We start from the raw sequence: 23,221 nt of genomic DNA, 5'->3' as shown, positions 1-23,221 counted from the left end.
TGCACATTTGTTTTTGTTGTTGTTGTTGTTGTTTTTGTTGTTGCTGATATGTACTCTCTTTATTTGTAATTATGACTTGGCATCATGTCAATACCTGTTGATTAAATGGATTCAGTGACTATTACTGTTTGATTCCATTTATTGCGAAAATAAGACTTGTAACGTCCAACACAAAGGGCACAATGTCACCAAATGATTTAAAGGAAAATGTCTGCAATGCAGGAAATAGAAGGTGTCTGGTGCCTGGAAAATCATCTCAACACACAAATGTCACAGAACTGTCAAAGAAAATTAGAGGGGCGCAGCAGTCATTTTGGTATCAGACGTTCCAGGATTGAAAAAAGTCTGTCCCTTCGCTCCTTGCTCTCCTGCGCCCTTCTCTCCTCTGCCTCCCTTTGTTGCTGCATGTCCTCCCTGATGAGGTAGAGCAGCTCGTCATCCCGATCCCATTTCCTCTTCCTTGCTGTTGTCCGTGGCTGACTGTCTCCCTCATCAGTGTCAGATTCTGCTACGTTCTGGTCACCCACTGCTGAACTTGGCCCTGGAGTGTCCTCAGGGAGAGTGGACAGTAGGAAAGGGGGCCTGATGGACGGCCTCTATCCTATTACTTCGTCCATGAGCGCATACCAGGGCCAAGTGGCAGCAGTGGGCTTCCCACTTACACCCTCGCCTGACCCTGGATACTTGCAGTCCTAAAGGCAGGGGAAATAAAAACACGACAGTTAACACATGATAACACCACAACACTTCTTAGCAGGTGTACATTTACTAACTTGTGTCCTCGTGACTTATCTGCTTGAGAAGAACATACTTTGTATTTTGTCTTGAGGTTATCCCACTTTTTCCTTGCCTGCAAGGGGGTGACTGTCCCCTGCAAGCCCATCTTCTCCAGTATAGTCCTGATCACACCTGAAAAATAAGAGCAGACAGAAACCTTTGCAACTATGTTGATCCCCACATCCGAATGTTTGCACATCAGCACGCCAGAGTGATACCGAATGGACATCACAGGTTCTGTGCAGCATGAGGGTTCATGAAACTACACTCATATATGGGTGTGAATTGATTTGTTCTTGTACCTCCATGCAACAGTGGCAGTATTCTTCACCCCAGTGAAGAGGTGGTCGCAATCTGATGAGGAGAGTTGTTTGCTCTTTGTTCCCTGCAACGTATCACAGACCGATTAATTAGCAAGATATAACGTAGCTGTATGTGAGTGGCAATGCATGACAAACTGCTGGGGCCACCATACCTAGTTCACGTGTAATCTATCACGGGGATTCTATGGATTATAAGCTAAACACAGGCATATGCCCAGAGACTACCAACAGAACCGCTATGGGGTTTTCACTTTTGTAACACCAGATTTTCAAGTACTTACATTTGAATGCGGATTCCTCTCCCACTGTCACGCCCGGTTCGCCCGCCATTGTTCCGATCCAAAATCCTTCTACTGGTTCGGAATTTATGCGGCAGGTGGCCCGCAATGACTCCTGGGATATAGTAGGAAATGAAGGATACATCGGACCCATCCTTAGAATTCAGGGCAAAGTAGGACGCATTTGTCGCCACATTTTGAGTACTCTTTGGATTCGGACAGCCTTCGTCACGTCGCTGTGACGTCATTGCCTCCAAATGTGGCATTGGCGTATCCTTTCCCTGGTTTCAGACACGACTAACCTTCAAATTCGCAGAGAGGTAGGACGCATTTGTCGCCACATTTTGAGTGCTCTTTGAATTCGGACAGCTTTCGCCAAGTCGCTGTGACCTCATTGCATCCAAATATGGCATTTTAAGCATCCTTCCCCTGAATTCGGACACAGACAAAGTTGCAACATGTTTGCGTAGCTGTGTTGACCTAAGGAGTTCAGGACTTTGTGCACCACAGTCATTTGCATAAATCCTGAGACAGTCCTGTCCTCTGTAAGGAGTCAAACAGTTGGGTCTTGCAAAGAGGAAGGGGTTTTCTTCCGGGACTCCACACTCTAGTCTTCTGCTTATGAGCTGCGTTAGGGCTTCAAACATGTCTGGTGATAACAGTACAGCAACCTTTCGGCCTCTTTTACCCTTAATTTCAACACGATTGAAATGTGCACACAGTTGTTGCTCAAACTTAGAGAGGCCAACTGCAACATCCTTATGTAGGGCAGCTGTGTCCCTTTGAAGAAACGCTTCCAGCTGCATCTTTGAAACCTCTCCTCCTCTTCTTCGATTGAATAAAATAATTTTTGACAGAGTTATTCTGCAAAGTTCCCCATAGGCTTGTGGTGATGGATTATTTTTCAATTTCTCTGATGCTGAATTTGCCATCTTTTCAAGCTATTGGTGAAGACGCTGCACATCCTCAGTGAAAGGGAGTGTGGATGGCTTGTTAAAGTGCTTGTCACTCAGAGTTGTTAAAGCTCTGTGAAGGATAAGCTCAGACCATTTTGATGCGTACAGTTTTTTTTAAAGTCTGGGTTGACTTTTCCAGCTCATTGTCTTCTGCTGTCAGAGCCCTACACTGTATGATGTTAAATATCTTGTGCAATGAGTGACCCAACTTTAGAGCAAGACTTGGAGTTGTATAGGAGACCCTGTCTTCATTAGTGATGGGTCGTTCGCGAACGAAATGGCTCTTAGAGCCGGTTCTTTGACGTGAACGACTAGAGCCGGCTCCTTATCGCGAGCCGTCACATGGGTTTTTTTTTTTTCTTTCTCTCAGCCTCTCTCTCGCACTTTTTTTCCGCTTCACTCTGCACGCGAGCCTTGTGCTTTACGCTGGGCAGAGGGGGGAGGGGCGGTAGTTACACTCAGTAGCACAGGAACAGAGCCAGAGAGAGAGAAAGAGAGCCAGGGACAACAACGTCACATTAGAAAGGTATAGTAATCATCCACAACTATTTTCGGTTGCAGATGATAAAGGATTCAGAAAGTGCGGATTCATGCGGGCCCATATGACAGAGAATGTGCATCTTCTTTTTGTTTTCATATTTTAATTTATATTTAATTGCGTTGTGGTTTGCAGTGTTTTGTGTTGTTTTCACTTTAAATTTGTAAAAGGAAACAGCTGAAAATTTAAATAGTTAAAAGTTGAAATGTGAATAGTTGATTTTTGTATTATATGATTTATTTATTACATTTTATGTGGCGTGAATAAATAAAAGTATATTTACAGTGGTCCCTAGAGACAAAGCACATACAAACTCCAAAACACGTAAAAACACGTACAAACTCCAAAACACGAAAAAACTCCAAAACACGTACAAACTCCGAAGCACGTAAAAACTCAGAAGCACATAAAAACTCAAAACACGTACAAAAGACAACAGAAGTGCTCCAGGATGCTGGGCGCAGTGTTGAGCTTTTGTTATCTTGTGGCTACACAAGCCAGCAAGTACCAACGACCGGATTTGGTGTGTGATAGTAACAGGTAGATGAACTTTTTTTAAAATTATTTGAATATATTTGAGTGCCTGTGTATAAATACACAAACAATACACACATGCTTTCAATTGTGTAATTTAAGTGATCTAGTAGCTCTGCTTTGGAAGTTCAGTTCATGCTAGAAATGTGTTTTGGAGTTTGTACGTGTTTTGTCTCTAGGGGCCACCGCATATATTTATATATAAACATATATAAATAAAACCACTTTTTTTACGTTAGTAATTCCTTTTGTGCATAATTTTATATTATTGTGAATAATAAATTAATTAAAGCAACAAAACAACCTGAAGAGCCGGTTCGGAGCCGAAAGAGCCGGCTCATTTTAGTGAGCCGAACCAAAAGAGCCGGATCTCTAAAAAGAGCCGGAAATCCCATCACTAGTCTTCATCAAACCCAGCCACCTCCTTGACAGCTTGGATAAGTTTATGAAAATTTGCAGGTCTGATCCCATCCTCAAGGTTGTATATCGAATCTTCCTTGAGAAGAATGTAAAAGTCACTTCGCACAGCAGCAGAAACTTCATCATCTTTCATCACAGTTAAAAGCTTCCATACACCTTGGGATATTTGTTGACACAGTGTTGAGTCCACCATCATGGACAAGGACAAGACTTTTTCTTCCTGCCTTTTCATCAGCCTCCATCGTTTTGAGAGACATTTACGAGGTCTCTCCGAAGGTACATTCCTTGACAATACATGCAGTGCACATTAGTGATGTGCGATGCCACTGATTTTCTTTCCAATCCGATACCAAGTAATATTCAGGGTGGTATCGACGATACTGATCCGATACCGATACTTTGTACAAAAAGTTATTTTATTCATTGTATCTCAAATCATAGCATCATAATGATTACAGGACATCAGATTACTTGTTCTTATCACTTAATAATGTAGGGTTCATCATATAGAAATAAAAAAACTGTGCGCTATTTGAACACCTTGCCTGCCAGCAGCACTAAAGGACTCCGTGAGAGATGTCTGTTTCGCCCTAGCAGCACCTGTCCCTCTCCTCCTCTTCAGTTCGCCTCAACATACACTCGTCATATTCTGTGATATGATTTACTCTAAGGTGTTTGACAAGGTTAGTGATATTGCCACAACCATACATGCCAACCCTCCCGATTTTTCTGGGAGAATCCTGAATTTTAGTGCCCCTCCCGAAAATCTCCCGGAGCCACCATTCTCCCGAATTTCTCCCGATTTTCCACCTGGACAACAAAATTGAAAAACCATATCGCAGAATTCCAGTTTCTGCGAGTTTCCAGCCAATTCCAGTTTCCAACAATGGCGGTAGCGACTTAGTTTTAATATTACTCTTATTTCTCTTTCTGGGTCGCAAAAAAACTTTTAACATATTTTTAGGTGAGAATGTAGCTGTGTAAACTTCAAATATCTGAGCCGACCGACACATCGTTTTCAAACCCCCGCGGTCTTTCGCTACTCGGGTTAAACATCATGTATAAGTCACTTTGATAACTTAAAATTTTTATTGTTTGGCTTTTTCAGTGTTTTATTTGTTCGTGAGTAAATCGGCTTGGCTCAGATTAAAGTTATTAGATTAGATTAAATTAAATTTATCTTTATTAATCCCTCGGGAGGGTTCCTCTGGGGTTTTCACACAGCTGAATAAACGTCAAACAGAAAATGATTAAACAGAAGAGTTTACGTCAGTGCCCGGTTATATTTTAGATAGCAAGGAGCAGACAGCAGAGTTTCACTCCACCAAGGGAGCTCGTGACGTACTACCCAGCTTTCTTTAGACCGTGAAGGCCGGGTCCTCAGGTGGAAGCAGCCTCTGAATTTGGACACCCCCGCTGTTTCCAGGCCGGCCAATAATAACGGTGACATTTAACGTATTTTATCCGATAAATAAACCCTGTAAAATGTATTTACCCCCCCCCAACAGCCCTTTTGAATGTCTCCCTAATAATTCAAATCAAATCACTTTTATTGTCACATCACATGTGCAGGTATACTGGTACAGTACATGTGAGTGAAATTCTTGTGTACGAGCTTCACAAGCAAAAGAGTTGTGCAAAAATAAAATAACGTAAAACAAGCAAAATATGAGAATGGCTAAACCTGAGACTAATAAATATATGTACAATATATAAGATAAGATAAGATAGAACTTTATTAATCCCTCGGGTGGGTTCCTCTGGGAAATTCGATTTCCAAAAAGCACAGCACCGACAGAAGTTACAGTTACAGAATATTATATATATACACACACACACACACACACACACACACACACACATAAATACAGAGACAAATATAAATAAAATATACAAAGGGGATAAATAGGAATAAAAAATAGAAATACAAGTGAATTGCACATTTCAAGTATTGAGGTCTATTGCACCATTGACTATTTACAAAAAAGTATTGCACAAGGTATTGTACAGTGAGGTGAAGAGGCACTACAGCTTAGTTGTTCCCCCCTCCTTTGTCCTCCTGTTTCCCCTCCCTCTCCCCTCCAGAGAGGAGTTAAACAGTCTGATGGCGTGTGGGACAAAGGAGTTTTTAAGTCTGTTAGTTCTTGTCTTGGGCAGAAGCAACCTGTCACTGAACAGACTCTTCTGGTTGTTAATGGCCGTGTGCAGAGGATGCCCAGCATTGTTCATAATGTCCAGCAGCTTTTTTAGTGTCCTTTTCTCTGCCACTGTCACCAGAGTGTCCAGCTTCATGCCGACCACAGAGCTAGCCTTCCTGATCAGTTTCTCTAGCCTGCATGAGTCCTTCTTTGCTGTGCTGCTCCCCCAGCACACCACAGCATAGAAAAGTACTCCAGCAACCACTGACTGGTAAAACATCCTCAGGAGCTTCCTGCAGATGTTAAAAGACCTCAGCCTCCTGAGGAAGTACAGTCGGCTTTGGGCTTTTTTATACAGGTGCTCTGTGTTGCATGACCAGTCCAGTTTATTGTCCACCCACAGCCCGAGGTACTTGTACTTGTTGACCACCTCCACCTCCTCCCCCTCTATCTGAACCGGCAGTGGACCTTCTCTGGACCTCCCGAAGTCCACAACCAGTTCCTTAGTCTTTGAGGTGTTGAGTTGCAGGTGTGACAGGGCAGTATGTAGTATCAGGGCTATGGCACCATCAGTGGACCTGTTGTGGCGGTATGCGAACTGTAGAGGGTCCAGTGAGTTGGGTAGTGCAGAGCAGATGAAGTCCCTGACAAGCTTCTCGAAGCATTTGCTTACGATGGGGGTCAAGGCTACAGGTCGCCAGTCGTTTAATGAGGAAAAATAAGTCTACATCATGTATTTTAAGTACTAAAATTTAACAATATAAAATCTTACAATAACCTACCAGTTCAAGTCCAAACCTTGTGCTTTTGATGTAACAGGACTTGTGCCAGATACAAGATTACACGAGACAGATGAAAAACAGAACGTGTTTATGTATTTACATTACAAAAGATATTCCAGTACTTCCATGCAGCTTAATGATTTTAGGTTCCCAGAACAAAAGCAAAAATTACATATCATACAAAAGACATTTGTTTAGGGATGGTTTTTGAGAATTGGTAATTAACTTGTACATGTTCGAGACGAGTTGGTACTAAAGTATCAAAGTAGTGGAACAAATGGTGTCACAATATTTATTTTACATAAATTGATTTTAATGGTCCACTAATAATGACCACGTTGCATTTTTTTTAGTCAATGACTGAAGGTTAGATGGAGTTTTATTTTGCCGTAGTTTGGCAAACTGGTATTACTCCATTAAAAGGCCTGTAATAGCTGGTAATACTAAAAGCAGAATGCTGCTTGATGTAGTCAGGAAAGCAGAACTTAAAAGTTTACTTCTAAAACCTGTTTGTATGTCTTCACTGGTTACTGAATAACTTGTGTCATTAATATTTGACACAAGAATCAGATTAAAATTGAAATGAGTTGAATATTTCCATAAGAATTAGAAAGCTGCCAGCCTGACAATGTTTTGCTCATGAATGTGTTCACATTCTGTTAAGCAGAATTCACACACCGTACCCCAAGTTATTATACACTGGCAGATGACAGAATTAAAACAGACAAATGTAAGAAAGCTGGTGTGTAGTGTAGAGCAGAGCCAGTAACTTAAAAAACATAAGATAAGTGAATAAATAATGTGCCAGCAGAAACAATAAATTAAATATTACAGGTAATAACTTCCTCTTGTTAATAGAGTAATATCTTGACAATCATCTAAAATAAAAGGACAAGAATACTCACCTTTACATTTCACGCAAATCAACTTGAAAGCAGGAAAATGTGCATTACAAAAGGCACATTTTTTCAACATCTTCTCTGACGAATACACCACATCATGTTTGCAGTTCTGTTGAAAAACAAAGTTCCTTGAGTTTATACCATTCATTTTCAATTCTTTGATGCCATGCAGAAACTTCACTCATTTGCTGCGACCATGTGACATGAATACATACAGTAAGATCCAACATTTCAGGGTTTCCCCATCATGATTTAAGCATATTTTCTGATAGGCTGACTATACTTTTTGAGTAAAAGAGCATCTGTGTAACCACTGCTCATTGACTTTAAGTTGCAGTCTCAGTTAAATTCAAATCAAGTGGCTTAGCTGTTCATTTAAAACATTGGAAAACATCAGGAAATGTGTATTTTTACTACAGCTGCTGGTTTCCAGTTACCAGATCTTGGTATCGTGTCTTCAAAGAGAGTTGACTGATGAAAAGTGAGCCTCTTCAAGCATCTGGTTTGGTGAATCACCCTTCTTTCTGAACTCTTATTCACAGTCATTGCTGTGTCTTGGCTTACATAGGCCTGCTGCATCTGAAAAATGATGATCGACAAAGAAAAACAAGGTTACTTTAGCTCATCTAGATGTAATGTTCAGATTTGTTATGTAACAACTGGAATTTGGTGTTGTAATCGTAATGAGCTCATCGCCGTTTCCCTGTCCTGTACATATAACACACAGAAATGCAAGAAGAAGAAAAAAATTATAAACCAGTTTCATGTTGGTATTGATGGTTTTAGAAACAAATCAAACTGCAAGGAATGAACTTTAGCCCCCTATTTGTGAGTAAAATCATTTTGTAATAGTGCACCACTATAAGTGCCTGTGCTGATTTGTTAGCAAATAGTTTTTGGACCGTCCAAGTCCTCAGAACTCACTGCTGGTATTGTACATACACCAGCACGATCATTAGATTTACTGCAGCTTTCTACTCCTCCTCATGACCTCACTAAAAATGGACTGCAGCTAACTCACCTCTTCCTCAAACACATCTTTTCTGAATTGTCTTTGAGTTTATCTGGTGAAGGTTTCCCATCATGTTCCATCCTCTTCGAATAAGCTGAGTTCTTCTTCTTCTGGTTCCTCCCTTTAGGGGTCACTACAGTGGATCATCTGCCTCCATCTTATCCTATCCATAGCCGCCTCCTCGTTCATACCAACCCTATCTATATCCTCCATCACTATATCCTTGAACTCCCTCTAAGGGCTTGCTCTTTCCCTCCTGCCTGGCAGCTCCATATGGAACAATATATTCACTATGCCTATTCTACATATGTCCAAATCATGTCAGCTTTGCCTCTCTAACTTTGTGTCCAAACCATACAACATGAGCTGTTTCTCTGATGCACTCATTTCTAATCTTCTCCATTCTGGTCACTCCCAAACAAAATCTTAGCATCTTGAGCCCTGCCATCCCCTGCCTGGCCTTTTGCACTGCTTGTTGCTTTGGATGCTTGACTCCAGGTATTTAAACTCATGTACCTTCAATACCTTTACTCCTTGCATATTTCATATGAGCTGACCATCTGACGTCAAAGAATACAAAGACATATTTTGTTGAATGCATTGAAACAGAGGACAATTTTTACCTTTTCCATGGCCACTTTGTGAATCATTTGTCCCAAATGTTCTGCTTCATCTTTAGATTCATCCTGTGTGGGTCTGCTATCATGTGTCCCATCCTCTTCAGATGCTGCCGCCATCTGTTTTCAGAGAAGACAACAATATGTTTGGCTCATTTTTGATGGATTGATTGTGGAAGCACCGAAACTGAGGATGAATTTCACCTCTCTTTGTGGCACAGGACACCCAGTTTTGTTTTTCATGGCTACCTTAGGAATCCTTTTACGTTCTTGTTCTTCCTCCTCTTCTGAATAGCCTTCAGATTCATCCTGTGTGGGTTTCCAGTCATCTGTCCCATCATCTTCAGATGAGCTAACAGACTGCTTTTAGAGCAGAAAAATATATATTTTACTCATTTTCATGGATGTTTGGAAACAAAACACTTACATCTTTAACTGCAGGAGAAGAAACTCTGCTGGATTTTTCCTGCCCACCTTAGGAACCCATTCCCTCGCTTCATCCTCCTCCTCCTCTTCTGGATTGTCTTCTTGTGTGAGTTTCCCCACATCTGTCCTATCATTTTTGTAAAAGACCACCATCTGATTTTAGAAAAGTAAAAGTAAAAAGCTAAAAGATTAGTAATCAGTGAAAACACTAAAAACAAGTACAAGAACATACATTACATACTTTTCTCTTGCGCAACTGGTATGTCACTTTTTGTAGATGCTCCACCCCCTTTTTCAAATCCTGTTTAGTTTCGTTTATTGTGGCTCCGGCACTACCGGCACCCTCACCCTGACCTGGGCTCACCATCTGTTTATGGTACAAATTAAATATGTTTTGTTCATGATGGAGTAAATGATTATATATGAAAGAAGTGCAACCAATCAAAACTCTTACCAAGGGAATCAGGGCACACATACCTTGTTACTGCTACACTGGAAGAGCGTTCTGTCTAAAAGCTCCTCTGTTCCTGATGACTGCTGCTCTTCCTTTTCAGATCCTTCACTGTCCTCGTCCTGCACAGATCCTCTGTCCTCTCTCCTTTTCCTTGCTGCATATGTTGCAATTGCATTGGTGGTCAGTGCTCGGCTCTGGAGTGTGTCCTCTGCAGGGTCCTCAGCTGTGCAAAGCAATATTACTAAATATGAATAAATGTAAGTGTATAGATAAATATATGACTTCACTTTAGCTTATTTAAATAACCTTGATAAAATCTTTTGGCTGTGATGGCATCATGGCACATAAATGTTGCCACTCTGTCGTAAAATTTACGTCCCAACTGTCGCTTGGCCTGAAAGAATAATGTTTTAAAAAGAAACCACATGAATAAAACCCATGACACTTTAACCTACTTCATTGGGTGTCAAAAAATAAAAATGAAAGGTTTTCTCACGTAAGTGGAGGAACGTAGCATGTTGAAGGTGGGGGGCAATCCCCAGATTCATCATCTCCCAGGCTGCCTTGAAAAATACCGGTAGTCTATGAAGAACACCTCCACTAGAACTGTGGAAAAAAGTCGGTTCCTCTGAACAGCCTTCAACATACTCTCTGATATGATTGTAATGCTGCAACCAGGTATACTCATTCTTGTACAGGGGGACAGCTGCTTGCCCATGGTATCTTTGAGTTTTGTGCTGTTTAACTTAATACATGAAAAGACATGTTTATTCAACTGAATAAAAAAATGTCTATGTATACTTAGATTTATATAGTTTTAGTACATACACGGATGATGCGGGCACCCTGCTTAGTTTTTTCTGCCATTTCAACCTCCTCAGTAGTCATGTTGATGATCACTCCCTTTCGGTGACCAGTTATGGCAATAATATATCCGCCCAACAGTCCAAAAAACAATTTCAATATTGTTCTGCTCTGGGGTTGCTTCTCGAGGTCATCTGTAAAAACACAAAGAGAACACTACATGTATTAATATGCTATGCTAACACATACACTGCATTTACATTTCCAGTCCCTTGTGCAGATTATAGAGGGACTTTACAAGCACCATGTCTCAAGGACCATGCAAGCACCACAAAGTATCAAACAAAATTTCCAGACCAACCATACAAAAAACCCAGTTTCCAATTACAAAACCCTGTAATGTGTCTTAAGATAGAAGATAGAAAGAGATAAAAGTCTCACGCCCCTTGCCTCCTCTACAGAAAAAAAAGAAGAAAAAAAAGGAAAACATCAGGAAAATTTTGTGGAAGAGATCATCTTTCAGTAGACTTACACATCCAAAACACACACAGTCCTCATAATGTAGGTATCTTACATTAACCAACACTATAGGACTTGTGTCTAACACCCTCACTCAACATCCAAACAACTCTGCTGTGTTCTTGTTGCAATAATAACAACAGCAGAAAATTAGTCACCTGCTCATCATCTTTAAGGGACGACGATGCCATGGGCACATCAGCTTGAGGACAGTCAGGGTGCTCTGAAACCTTGTGCAAGCAAACACAAAAGTACATTAACATCCATTCAACACAGATACGTTGAGACTATACAATACAGTTACGTAGCTACACTACGATAAATGTAAATATAAATATGTACCTTTACTCTCCATGGCCAGTCAGAGTCACTGTAGTTGTATGTTGTTTCTTCCCCCAGCTTGATGTCCTTTATGGCAAATAAACATAGATGAGGCTCTCCATTTACTGTGATTGTCCTCATTTTGCTGTTTGGACTCACGTGATCGTCATTCACCAGTCTGCCCAAGGAGCCATCCCCTCTGGCTGCATCAATGCTGAAACAACAAAAAATGTAAGACACAAAATTACACAAGCTTTATAAAAAAGGCTGAACAATTTGATTACATTTTTAATTATATGGATTTGTAACAAACTAGCAGTTTGTCTTAATGTGGTCGTCATAACTTTTTGCAAAAAGTAGGCTGAAAAATTAATTATTCTAATTTACATACCATAATTGTTTTCCATTGTACCGGAATTCAAAAAGAAAAACCTTTAAGGCGTCATGGTACAATCTTGTTCTGTTTTCATATTCCTTCTGGGTTACAACGTCTCCTTTGTTATAGTTGCACCTAGTAAACACTCCTCAACCTTACAAAGAAAATAGAAAATTTCAACATTGGTCTACTGCAATGGTTAAACTTATGACTGTGCCAAAAATCCTCAACAAGTATCCTAGTACCTCACCTTTTACTGAATTTATGCATTTCACTTCAAATCCATCTTTGTCCTGCCCCAAAGATGCAAATTTTACTGCTTCATCTTTCGGTTTACTTTTTGCTCTCGGGGGCTGCATTGCAATTCACTGTCTCAGAAAAAGAAAAAAAAAGTACAATTTATGTAATATTTCAGGAAAATAGTTTACAGTGAAAACTGATCTCGTACAGGTGTTCTTAACCCTCTGGAGCCAAGGGTATAATTGGCTGTTTTTGACTACTTTTGATTTAATTGTTTGATCGGCTCATGTTCATTTATCCACCACAATAGGAAAGGAGAGGCAATAATGTATAGAAAATACCGTTTTTATATTTTCCTGCACTAAACGTAAAAACAGTTTTCAGGAAAAAGCTTAAATTATGTATCATAACTCTGGTTTTACTTGGCCTATCAACATATTTTAAAAGACTATTATATACGCATGTTTCTGATACACCGTAAATTGGCCATATAATCTGCACTCCAGAGAGTTAAATGTTAGCTTATCTTATCTGAAATGTCTCATTAATAACGTGTCACCTATATTTCAGCATTGCTTAAAATCTGGAGACAGTGGGATGAATAAATAATAACATCTGAGTATTTTCAAATGTTACAGTTTAACTAAAAAGGTGTGCGTTAGACTAGGTATTTAACCTTGACTAATTAAATACACGTGTCATCAAAAAAGGCTAGCTTTAGCATGAGAATTACACTGAAATACAAAACTTAATCAAGGAATATACACCAAAGAAAAACCTCAAGAAAACTAAATCTGACTGGTTGCTGGGCTACAAAGCTGGCAAAATTTGAAAGTTTAAAGCTACCTGTTGGCTTCTCCACACCAGCAAAGTGTTGCTACTCCTCAACTCGAAGTCACGAAGTGAGGGGGGAGGGGTGAAAAACAGCTCATTGGATAAAAAGTGGTCAGGTGATGAGAGTTCAGACTTTTTTTGATGGAATTTCAGTGAAACATTTACAGTGACGAAGGACTGAGTTTTATTACATTTGTTTGTTTATAGGAAATTCCTCTTTTAAAAAGTATTTAGTTATTTATTTGAAGAAAAGGTACACTATAAGGCAAAACATGTTTCCTCACACACCACCAGCCAAGGTCCACCACTGAAGCAATGGTTTTACACTTACATCTGCATAGGTTAAACAAATCTGAGATTCAACCAACAACATAGTGTGACATATTTTAGATCCTTATGTTAAACCAGCATTTCAAGTTTCAAGTTTCTTTATTTGTCACATGCATAGTTATACAAGTATAACACACAGTGAAATGTAGCCTGACACGCTCCTCGACATGTGCAAAAAAATTGGGGGGGGGGGTGTAGAGGAAAAACATTATATATATATATATATATATATATATATATATATATATATATATATATATATATATATATATATATATATATATATATATATATATATATATTGGGTGAATGTGCAGTAGTAGCAGCAAGCAGGTGAATTCTGTACATTAATATGAATAGACATCTGACTATTTTACAGGATAGACAATATAAACATATTTAAAATTAAAGGAATTGAAATGTACATTGTGCCTTGGTTTAGTGTCTGGAAGAGTCCTGACTCAGTCAATTATAGATGATGTGAGAGGGCGGGTGTGTGTGTTTAGGGCCCGGATGGCTTGGGGATAGAAGCTCCTCTTGAGTCTCTCTGTCCTTGCCCGGAAGATGCGGAACCTTCTACCAGATTGCAGAAGTTGGAACAGTTTGTTGCCTGGATGGGACGGGTCCTTCAGTATCTGCGCTGCTCTAGTCCGGCATCTCCTGGTGTAGGTGTCCTGAAGCGGGGGGAGAGCAATCCTGCAGCAGCGTTCTGCTGTACGGATCACTCTCTGGAGAGCTTTATGGTCCTTCACACAGCTGTTCCCAAACCACGATGTCATGTTCTGTGTGAGGATGCTCTCCACAGTGCCTGTATAGAAAATCCTGAGGATCTTTGGAGAGACCCTGAACTTCCTCAGTTGTCGTAGGTGATACAGGCGCTACCTAGCCTTTTTGGTCTGGACCTGAATGTGGGCAGCCCATGTCAGGTCTGAGGAGATGTGGACACCAAGATACTTGAAGGACTGCACCCTCTCCACTGGAGCTCCATTGATGATAATGGGCTTGTAGTCTCTGTGCTGACCCCTTCTGAAGTCCACCACCAGCTCCTTGGTCTTGCTGACGTTCAGCTGGAGGTGGTTGTCCTGGCACCACGATGCCAGATTCTTCACTTCATCCATGTAGGCCGCCTCATCGTTGTTGGAGATGGCACCCAACACCACTGTGTCGTCAGCAAACTTCACAATGGTGTTGGAGCCATGGGTGGCCACACAGTCTGAAGTGTAGAGGGAGTAGAGCAGTGGCGAGAGGACACATCCCTGAGGTGCTCCTGTGTTGATGGTGATGCTGTTGGAGAAGCACCTGCCCACCCTCACCACCTGAGTTCTGCCAGTGAGGAAGTCCAACACCCATGCACACAGACGGCTGTTAAGTCCCAGATCCCTCAGCTTTGTGAACAGTCTGCAGGGCACTATTGTGTTAAACGCTGAACTGTAATCAACAAACAGCATTCGCACATAGTTACCCTGTTTCTTGTCCACATGGCTGAGAGTGGTGTGTAGATCTGTTGGATCTGTAGGCGAACTGCAGCGGATCTGTGGTGTCTGGGATGGAGGAGGAGATGATGTTCTTCAGCAGCCTCTCAAACACCTTCATTACTACCGAGGTCAGTGCAACTGGCCGGTAATCAAGCATGTATCAAGATGTAGCTTTCTTCTGAAAAATGTATTTAATTATTATACTTTTGTTCTGATTTTTTGTTTGAAGATGCAGAAGGTGCATCCTGAAACCAATGAATTTATCACTAGCAATTATGGACAGTTTGAGAAACCAAACATTGTTTCGTTTAGCAGTACAGAATAAATCAGATCATATGATATGACTAAAAAAATCTGAAACTAATAAATCCTATGGAAATTATACAGTGTAAAATTGGCTCTGTTTACAGTATAGAACTGTACAAACTTGGATGGATGGGATGGATGGATAGTTATTAGTTATAACGACAAACTTGGCAGAGTAAATGCTAACCAGTGTGGAAATGATAACCCAGTTTTTCTGGGGGCTGGGAGAATTTGTATTGTTGATTGTTAGGGAGAGAATTAGGTAAGTAAGTACAGATTGTGGAATATGTTTTTTGTATTCCAGGACATACTTCTGTCCCTATATTATCAATTATAATATGAGTTACCATGGGTGGCACAGTAGTGTGGTGGTTTGAACTGTTGTCTCACAGCCAGAAGGGTTCTGGTTTAAAGCCTTGGCTGAGTTTGCATTTTTAACCCTTGTATGGTGTTCGGGTCTGTGAGACCCGTGTTCAGTTTTTTTCAAAAGAAAAATTAAACAATTAATTATTTTTTCACGTGTAAATGTGTTGTGTCTTTCCACTCCACTTGATTATAACTGATTTATTTATAACATTTTATATAAAAGAAAAACGAGAAGCACATTAATTCATAAATGTGATCTAACAAAGGTAAAGGGAAAAAATTAACCATGTTTGCTGTTCATATGTCTTGTAATTGGGATGAAGTAAACATCTGTTGAGTAATTTAACATAAAATTGTTTGATAGTGTTAATTTGGAAAGCCAAAACTCTAGCGGGTCCACCAGACCCATGAACACTGGCTGAGTAACAAAAATACAAACACCACACAAGGGTTAACTGCGCATGTGTGTGTTTTCTCCAGGTACTCCAGCTTCCTCCCAATGACCTAAACCATGTATGTTAGGTTGAATAGATATGATAATTTGATAGTGGTTATTGAGTGAGTAGTTGTTTGGCTGTGTGTTATAGACAGGGGTGCATATGACTGGTACGCAGGTACGCATGCGTGACAAAAATTAGGAATGCGTAGTGACACTTTGCGTACTTGACTGTCTCATTTAACCTTACATGTGTTGCTTGTCACCAGCTAAATGTCTAAAAAACAACAGACATTAAGCAGCTTCTTTGGTGTGCCGCCACTAGCTAAGAAACACCAACTGGAGCCAGAGAAAAGTGGCTCCAAGATGTGCCGTGGCTTGAAGCTAACAATGAGCACACTGAAATGTGGTGCAAGATTTGCCACACCCATCCACATCTAGCAGGTGTGTTTTTTAAAGGCTCAAAGAATTTTAACCATCCTTTATTTGACAAACATGAAAAAAGTAAGGTGTCACGGTTCTGGGTCATTTTGACCCAGCATTTTGAGTTCTTATGTTTTGGTTTCATTTTGGATTGTATTCTGATTCTTGTGCTTTGTTGATTATTAGTAGAATTCTTTGTTTCTGTTTATTCTTGTTAAGGGATTTGTTTTTAGGTTTTGTGTCTCATGTTTAATGTAGGTTTTGTTCTGGTGCCCTCGTGATTCCTGTAGGTTTAGTATAGTGTCTAGTCTGGGTCTTTGTGTAGATGCTTCTTGTTTCCTGTTTTATTGTGAAGGTCCGTGTCTTATGTGAGTGTATTCAGTTTAGCTTCTCTTGTCTCATCTCGTCAATTACTTCCAGCTGTGTTCCCCACCTGTGTGTAATCTCCAGGTGTTCTTCTGCGTGTATTTAAGTCGTGTCCTCTCGTGTGCAGGTTGCTGGTCTGTCTGTGTTTCAACCGTGTGTTCACCCTGCAGGTTCATCTGCTCACCTTCCTTCATGTTTGTGTTCATGTTTGCTGTTCAGTAGTGATGGGCAGATGAAGCTTCATGAAGCACTGAAGCTTTTCATCCAACTGGTTCACCCCAGCGCAAAGCGTCTTGAAGCTTCATTTGCTCTAGTAGGACATCTACTGGACGTAAAAATATTAGTTGGCATGAATTTAAAGAGTGTGGCATTTTGCACACAGCCTGTAAATGTCAACAACAAAAGGAGTGTGTAAACATGTATATTGTAGTGATGGCAGTATACTGTGTATATTTATACTGGCAGTATGGAAAATGATTATTTGGAAATGCTTAAAATGGAAATGATCATTTACTGTGAGGTGTGGTTGAGGTATGGACAGTGGTTGTGCTTTTGTAACGTTGAGGTATTGACAGTGATTAGTGTTTAGGGGACACATCATTGGTTTTTATTTAAAAACAACAATTTATCCACTGTGGCAGGTTGTAGGCGATTTCTTTTTTTTGGACAATATTTCCCCTGCTTTTGAAAACATTTGCTCACAGGGCACAGATGAGGCAGGGGTACACAGGTATGTCAGTGCTAACTTATATAAGTGAGGATAGACATATTTTTGTCTCTCCCAGTATTTAAGGGGTCCTCCAGCCTTCCAATATTTGGCTCCATCATGTACCGTTGGACCTCAATATTCGCATCTGCTGTTACATTTTGTGTCTGTGTCTGCCTGACACTTTCATCCAGGCGACGGCACAGGTTGTTACCTAAACAATAAGGAGAGTTTTTATGTGATACTAACAATTCAATTTTCAATTAATTGTTATTTATATAGCGCCAAATCACAACAGCAGTAGCCTCAAGGCGCTTTATATTGTACAGTAGATCGTACAATAATAGATACAGAGGAAAACCCAACAATCAGTTTATATAAATGCAACTCAAATGCAATAACAATAGTACCGTGGGAAACAGCCTCAACAGTTTGTGACGTTGATGGCTGTGGTGGTAGTGCGGAGGAAGAGGAGGTGGTGGAGGCCCTCATTACGGAAGAACATTCGGCTTTCAGTCTTTTTTCTGCTTCGCTAGCTCTTGCAGGGCTGAGTTTTCTGAACCTTGGGTCCAGCGGTGTTGCAAGGAACATAATGCTCATGGTTTGTATTTTATCCAGCTTCTCTCTCAATAGCATCCTCAGCTTCTGAGCCAGAGAAGACCCAATGGATGGTGATTTCTCCATTTGTTCATTGAGGCAATGAACAAGCATAGTGAGTAAAGGTATGACCTTTGACCCAGACACTCTTTTTTTTTTTTTTCCTGAGAGAGCTCAGTGGTTGCATCGTTAAATGGTGCTAGGACAACCAGACACGCGTTTCCGCAGGTCCTACCTCCCTGCAGCTGTCAGACTGTACAATCAGAACTGCTCCCAACAAACATAGATGTTTACATCAGCGCTGTATCTTGCACTATTTTATCAACCGATTCACACTATAACCAGGGTTGCCTCTTATCTGTATTTAATTTTATTTAATTTAACAACAGTATGGTACTCAGTTTTTGGTAACCATTGTCCTTCATGTAAATATGTAAAAATTGTGTATGTTCTGTGTCTTGTGTACTGTTTGTTTGTATATGTGTTTTCTTGCTGCTGTTATACCCAAATCTCCCCTTGTGGGACAATTAAAGGACATCTTTCAATTTCATTGTACCTGTGACAATGACAATAAAGAATATTCATATTCATTCATTATTCTATTCACTCTGAAATTATACCAAATTCCTCAGATGAAATAGGTGGGATGTCTGTTGTGAGACTTGCCAAAGCAGCACCCACTGGCTCCCTTTGCTCGAACAGTCTTTGCAGCATATTACAAGTGCTGTTCCAGCGGGTTTCCACCTCCTGTATTAGTTTGAGTTGAGGCTTCCTTAGTTGTTCCTGCACCACTGAAAGCCTCTCCTTACAAAATACAATTAAAAAAGCATACATTAGATTGTCAAGGGAGCAGAACTATACACTTGAGTAGCATTAAAGAAACTGTAATTAAGCCACTTAAGAACTTACCTTTGCAGTGGTACTGCTCCTGAAATATCCCACGATCTTCCTGGACTTGGCTCAGATGTCAGAGAGCTCAGGGGTCTGGTCAAGGGCCTTCTTCACCACTAAGTTCAGGGTGTGAGCTATGCATATGGCATGTTTGAGTCGTAGCTCCCTTGCACAAGCCCCCATATTGGCAGCCCCATCTGTTACTAGGCATGTAACTTTGTCAGTAATTGCCCATTCTGTCATGAGTGAGCCTTTCACTTGTGCAATATTTTCTGCAGTGTGTGCATTAGGAAAATATTGCACTCCTAAAACAACGGTGTTTAATGTGTTGGACTCATCAACAAAATGGCAGGTGACTGCAAGATAGGCCTCTGTGTTGATGGAGGTCCACATATCTGATGTCAGACTCACAGCTGCTGCCTTCTCAATGCCAGCCTTAGCTTTCTCCTTCATCTTCTGGTACCTGGCCTCCACCATGACTTTCAGGGCCTAAAGGTAAGAAAAAATATTTTGTTTAAAAGTACGACGTGGCTGTGAAGCAGTGTGTAGGGTAGCTACACAGTCCTGCCTGTTCACATTTTATACTGTAAAAACTAAATTTTCACTGCTTTTATGACCTTTTTAGTGGGGAGAACATAGCTAGGATTGAATGATTTAACAAATCTTTTGAATCCTTTGTCCTCCACAATGCTAAATGGTTGGGAGTCCTCAATCACCATGCTAACAGTATAGTTTCGTTTTGGTTCCGTTTTGCCATTTCCACCTTGTGCTTTATTTTTTTTCAATAAACCTCCTTCACATCTACGAGTGCCTGCGCTTGGATCATTTAATTCCTCCACATGTCTCATCCCATTCGCCATGACAGTACAGACCAGCCACATTATGGATCCAGCAGCATTCGCCCCACCCAAGGAGCTTCAGGAGGTCATAATTGACTCTGCTTCACGGTTGGTCAACCTATGGCTGGAGCATGAGGGAGAGGGATTTCTCAGCGCTGTGGAAGCCAGGCTACAGCAACTCATTTCCAGTCACTCCTGACTATTGGACTCACTGCACCCGCTCGTTCAGGATTTCATTCTCCACGAACTTCATCTTCTCCACCCCCCGCCGCTACCGCTTGCCTCAAAGGAGGATGTGCGGTCTGAACTGCGGGACGTGGAGTTAACCGGCCCGTCGGAGCCATCTCCAAGGAGGAAGCGACGTTCGCGTCACCCCACAGCCAGATTTGAGGATGTTAAAGCAGCCAGCTGTGGTGAGTGAAAAGGACACATTTTCTGTTTCTTCTGGCTCTGTAATTGTTAATTCTGGGGCTATTTTTTTATGTTTCCACTAAGAATAATGATGGATTTTCTGCATCACCCATGACCATCGCCTCAAAGACTGTCACTTCTGAGCCCACACTAAGTGTTAGCAATTGTGTTCACTCTGTTGCCTGTTTCTTCCCCTGCATTGGTTCATTCAGGGAAAGAGGGAAACCTCACTGAAACAGTTGTTTCTGAACTTATTTTTCCGTCACAACCCTCTGTTCGGTCAGCCACTCCACCACCTGTTACACCTCCACCACAATCATCTCCGCAGTTCAGTCTGCCGCCCAGCTGCCTTCAGGTTCATCTGCTCACCTTCCTTCATGTTCGTGTTTATGTTTGCTGTTCAGTAGTTTAGTTGGTCCCAATATAGATTAGTTTTGATTCCATTTTGCCATTTCCACCTTGTGCTTTATTTTTTCAATAAACCTCCTTCACATCTACAAGTGCCTGTGCTTGGATCCTCATTTAATTCCTCCACACCCCATTCGCCATGACATAAGGAACATGTGAATGTGGCACAAGTCATTGCTAATAAACAAGCTAGCTGTGAAGAAATGTCCAGTCGCCCACTTAACAGACAGCAAGACAAGAAAAAAAAAGAAGAACAGCGGCAAGCTCTGTTTAATATTTTTCTCCTCACCTTCCATAAAGCTAAGCATGCACGCCCTATGTCTTCATATTCCGAGGATACTCCATTATTGAAGCGGCTAGGAGTAAATGTCGGATGTGCGTCTAATTCACATGAAGGGGGCACACAGATCATGCAGAGCATCGCTCACACCACCAGTGGGGAGTTACGAGCCAAAGTACAGTCTGCCGAATTTTGGGGGATGCTTTTTGATGGATCTGAGGGCATCACAAAAGCTAAGCAGGAAATTGTTTACATTGTTTCTGTGTCTAGCAACAGAGAGTTTACATCGGACTTTCTTGGACTGATTGAACTGGGTGCTGACCGAACTGCGCAGGCCATAACAGACAGACTTGTGAGGCTTTTCGAGAACACAGGACTGGATGACTGGACAACAAAGTTGGTCACTGTGTGCACAGACGGGGTTGCTGCCAACGTGGTTATGTACAATGGCGTTGTACCAAAAGTCCGGCAACTTGCTCCAGTCAGACTCCCTTGTGCACATTTGCACACAGATCTCGTCTGACAAATGCTCAACTCTCAACCATGATGCACATTCATCTGTCAAGGTAGACCACAGAGACATTTGACCCAAAGCCAGCTGTTGACCTGTAGCTGGTGACAACTAACCGGAGGCTCAACCAAGAACATTTAGGTGCATCTGCAGCATCTTCATTATCTGCCATGCAGGAATCTGAAGTAGAGGACAGTGAGGAAAACTGCACTTACTCGTAGCCTGATGGCTTGCGGGTAGAAACTGACACTGAATCTGCTCATGTGAGTCTGAATGCTCCTGTACTGCCTATTCAACGGCAGAAGCATGAAGAGTGTATAGCTGGGATCAGAGGGGACCTGTTGATCTACAGTGCTGTCTGTAGAGGTCCTGGATGGTTGCAGTTAAGACATGGCAATATCTTGTGATTGATCTGACCACTCTCTTTAGAGCTTTGCAGTCAAGAGCATTACAACTGCCATATCAGGTTGTGATACAGCCAGACAGAATACTCTTGATAGTTCATTGGTAGAAGTTGGTGAGTATTCTAGAGTCCATGCTGAACTTCCTCAGCCACTAAGGAATGAAGAGCTAATGTCACATGCACGCGGTTGACCAGTTCAGATCACTGATGTTGATCCCGAGGAACCTGAAGCAACATACTCTCTCCACCTCTGTCCCCTCAATGTGAATAGGGGTGTGCCCTCCATTCTGCAGTCTTCTGTAGTCCATGATGAGCTTTTTGGTCTTGAAGATATTGAGCAGTAGGTTGTTTTCCTGACACCATGTCAGGGCTCTCACCTCTGCTCTGTAAGCAGACTCGTCTCCATCTGAAATGCAATGAATGATGGTAGTGTCACCTGCCCATCCAAAACCTTTATTTTGGTTTCATTTTGAGGGTTTTTAACCAGTCAAAGGTGGACTTGCTGATGTGTTTCAGATCATTATCCTGTTGTATAACCCAAGTGCTCTTGAACTTCATGAGTTCATGTTCAGTTCATGAACTGATTGCCGGCCATTCTCCTTCAGGATTTTCTGGTAGAGAGCAGAAGTCATCAATTACAGCAAGGCGTCGTGAAGCAAAGCAGTTCCAGATCATCACATACCACCACCATGTGTGACTGTTGCTATAATGTTCTTTTTATGAAATGTTGTGTTAGTTTGATACCAGATGTAACTGGATTAACTGGATTCAAACCTTCCAAAATGTTCATCTTTTGTCTTGTCAGTCAACAGAATATTTTCCCAAAAGTCTTCGGGATCATTAAGATGTTTTTTGGCAAATGTGTGCTTTTTGGTCAATAGTAGTTTTTTCCTTGGACCTCTCCCATGGATGCCATTTTTGCCCAGTCTTTTTCTTATTGTTGAATCATGAACTCTGATCTTAACTGAGACAAGTGAGGCCTGCAGTTCTTTAGATGCTGTTCTGGCTGCATCTCTTGTGACCTCCTGGATGAGTCTGCAGTGCGCTCTCAGAGTAATTTTGGTAGGCAGGCTGCTCCTGGGAAGGTTCAGCACTGTTTTAAGTCTTCTCCATTTGTGGATAATGACTCTCTGCAGTCCCAAAGCAATGGAAATGTCTTTGTAACCTTTCCCAAATGGACAGATGTCAATGACTTTGTTTCTCATATTGTTTCTTTAGATTG

The 23,221-nt window shown here is 41.2% G+C and overlaps 1 protein-coding gene and 1 pseudogene across 1 annotated transcript; both read right to left on the bottom strand.

Moving 5' to 3' along the window:
- Positions 1–7,621: 7,621 nt before the first annotated feature.
- Positions 7,622–10,265, bottom strand: LOC147319588 (uncharacterized). Its single transcript, XM_086310071.1, has 7 exons — positions 10,181–10,265; positions 9,945–10,070; positions 9,752–9,856; positions 9,527–9,640; positions 9,284–9,397; positions 8,086–8,227; positions 7,622–7,757 (listed from the first exon to the last, which is right to left on the bottom strand). Exons 2-7 carry the CDS (start codon positions 10,068–10,070, stop codon positions 7,744–7,746), a joined length of 615 nt encoding a protein of 204 aa, XP_086166197.1. The 5' UTR covers positions 10,181–10,265; the 3' UTR covers positions 7,622–7,743.
- Positions 10,266–11,398: 1,133 nt separating this feature from the next.
- On the bottom strand, positions 11,399–22,307 carry LOC147319587 (uncharacterized; annotated as a pseudogene).
- Positions 22,308–23,221: the final 914 nt, after the last annotated feature.

This window comes from Aulonocara sp. 'chitande type north' Nkhata Bay, linkage group LG11 (assembly GCF_057382095.1).
Source record: "Aulonocara sp. 'chitande type north' Nkhata Bay isolate Kocher_YH1m ecotype deep benthic linkage group LG11, A_spYH_male_GT1.1, whole genome shotgun sequence".
In the NCBI taxonomy this organism is placed as follows: Eukaryota; Metazoa; Chordata; class Actinopteri; order Cichliformes; family Cichlidae; genus Aulonocara; species Aulonocara sp. 'chitande type north' Nkhata Bay.
This window is presented reverse-complemented; position numbering and strand designations above follow the sequence as displayed.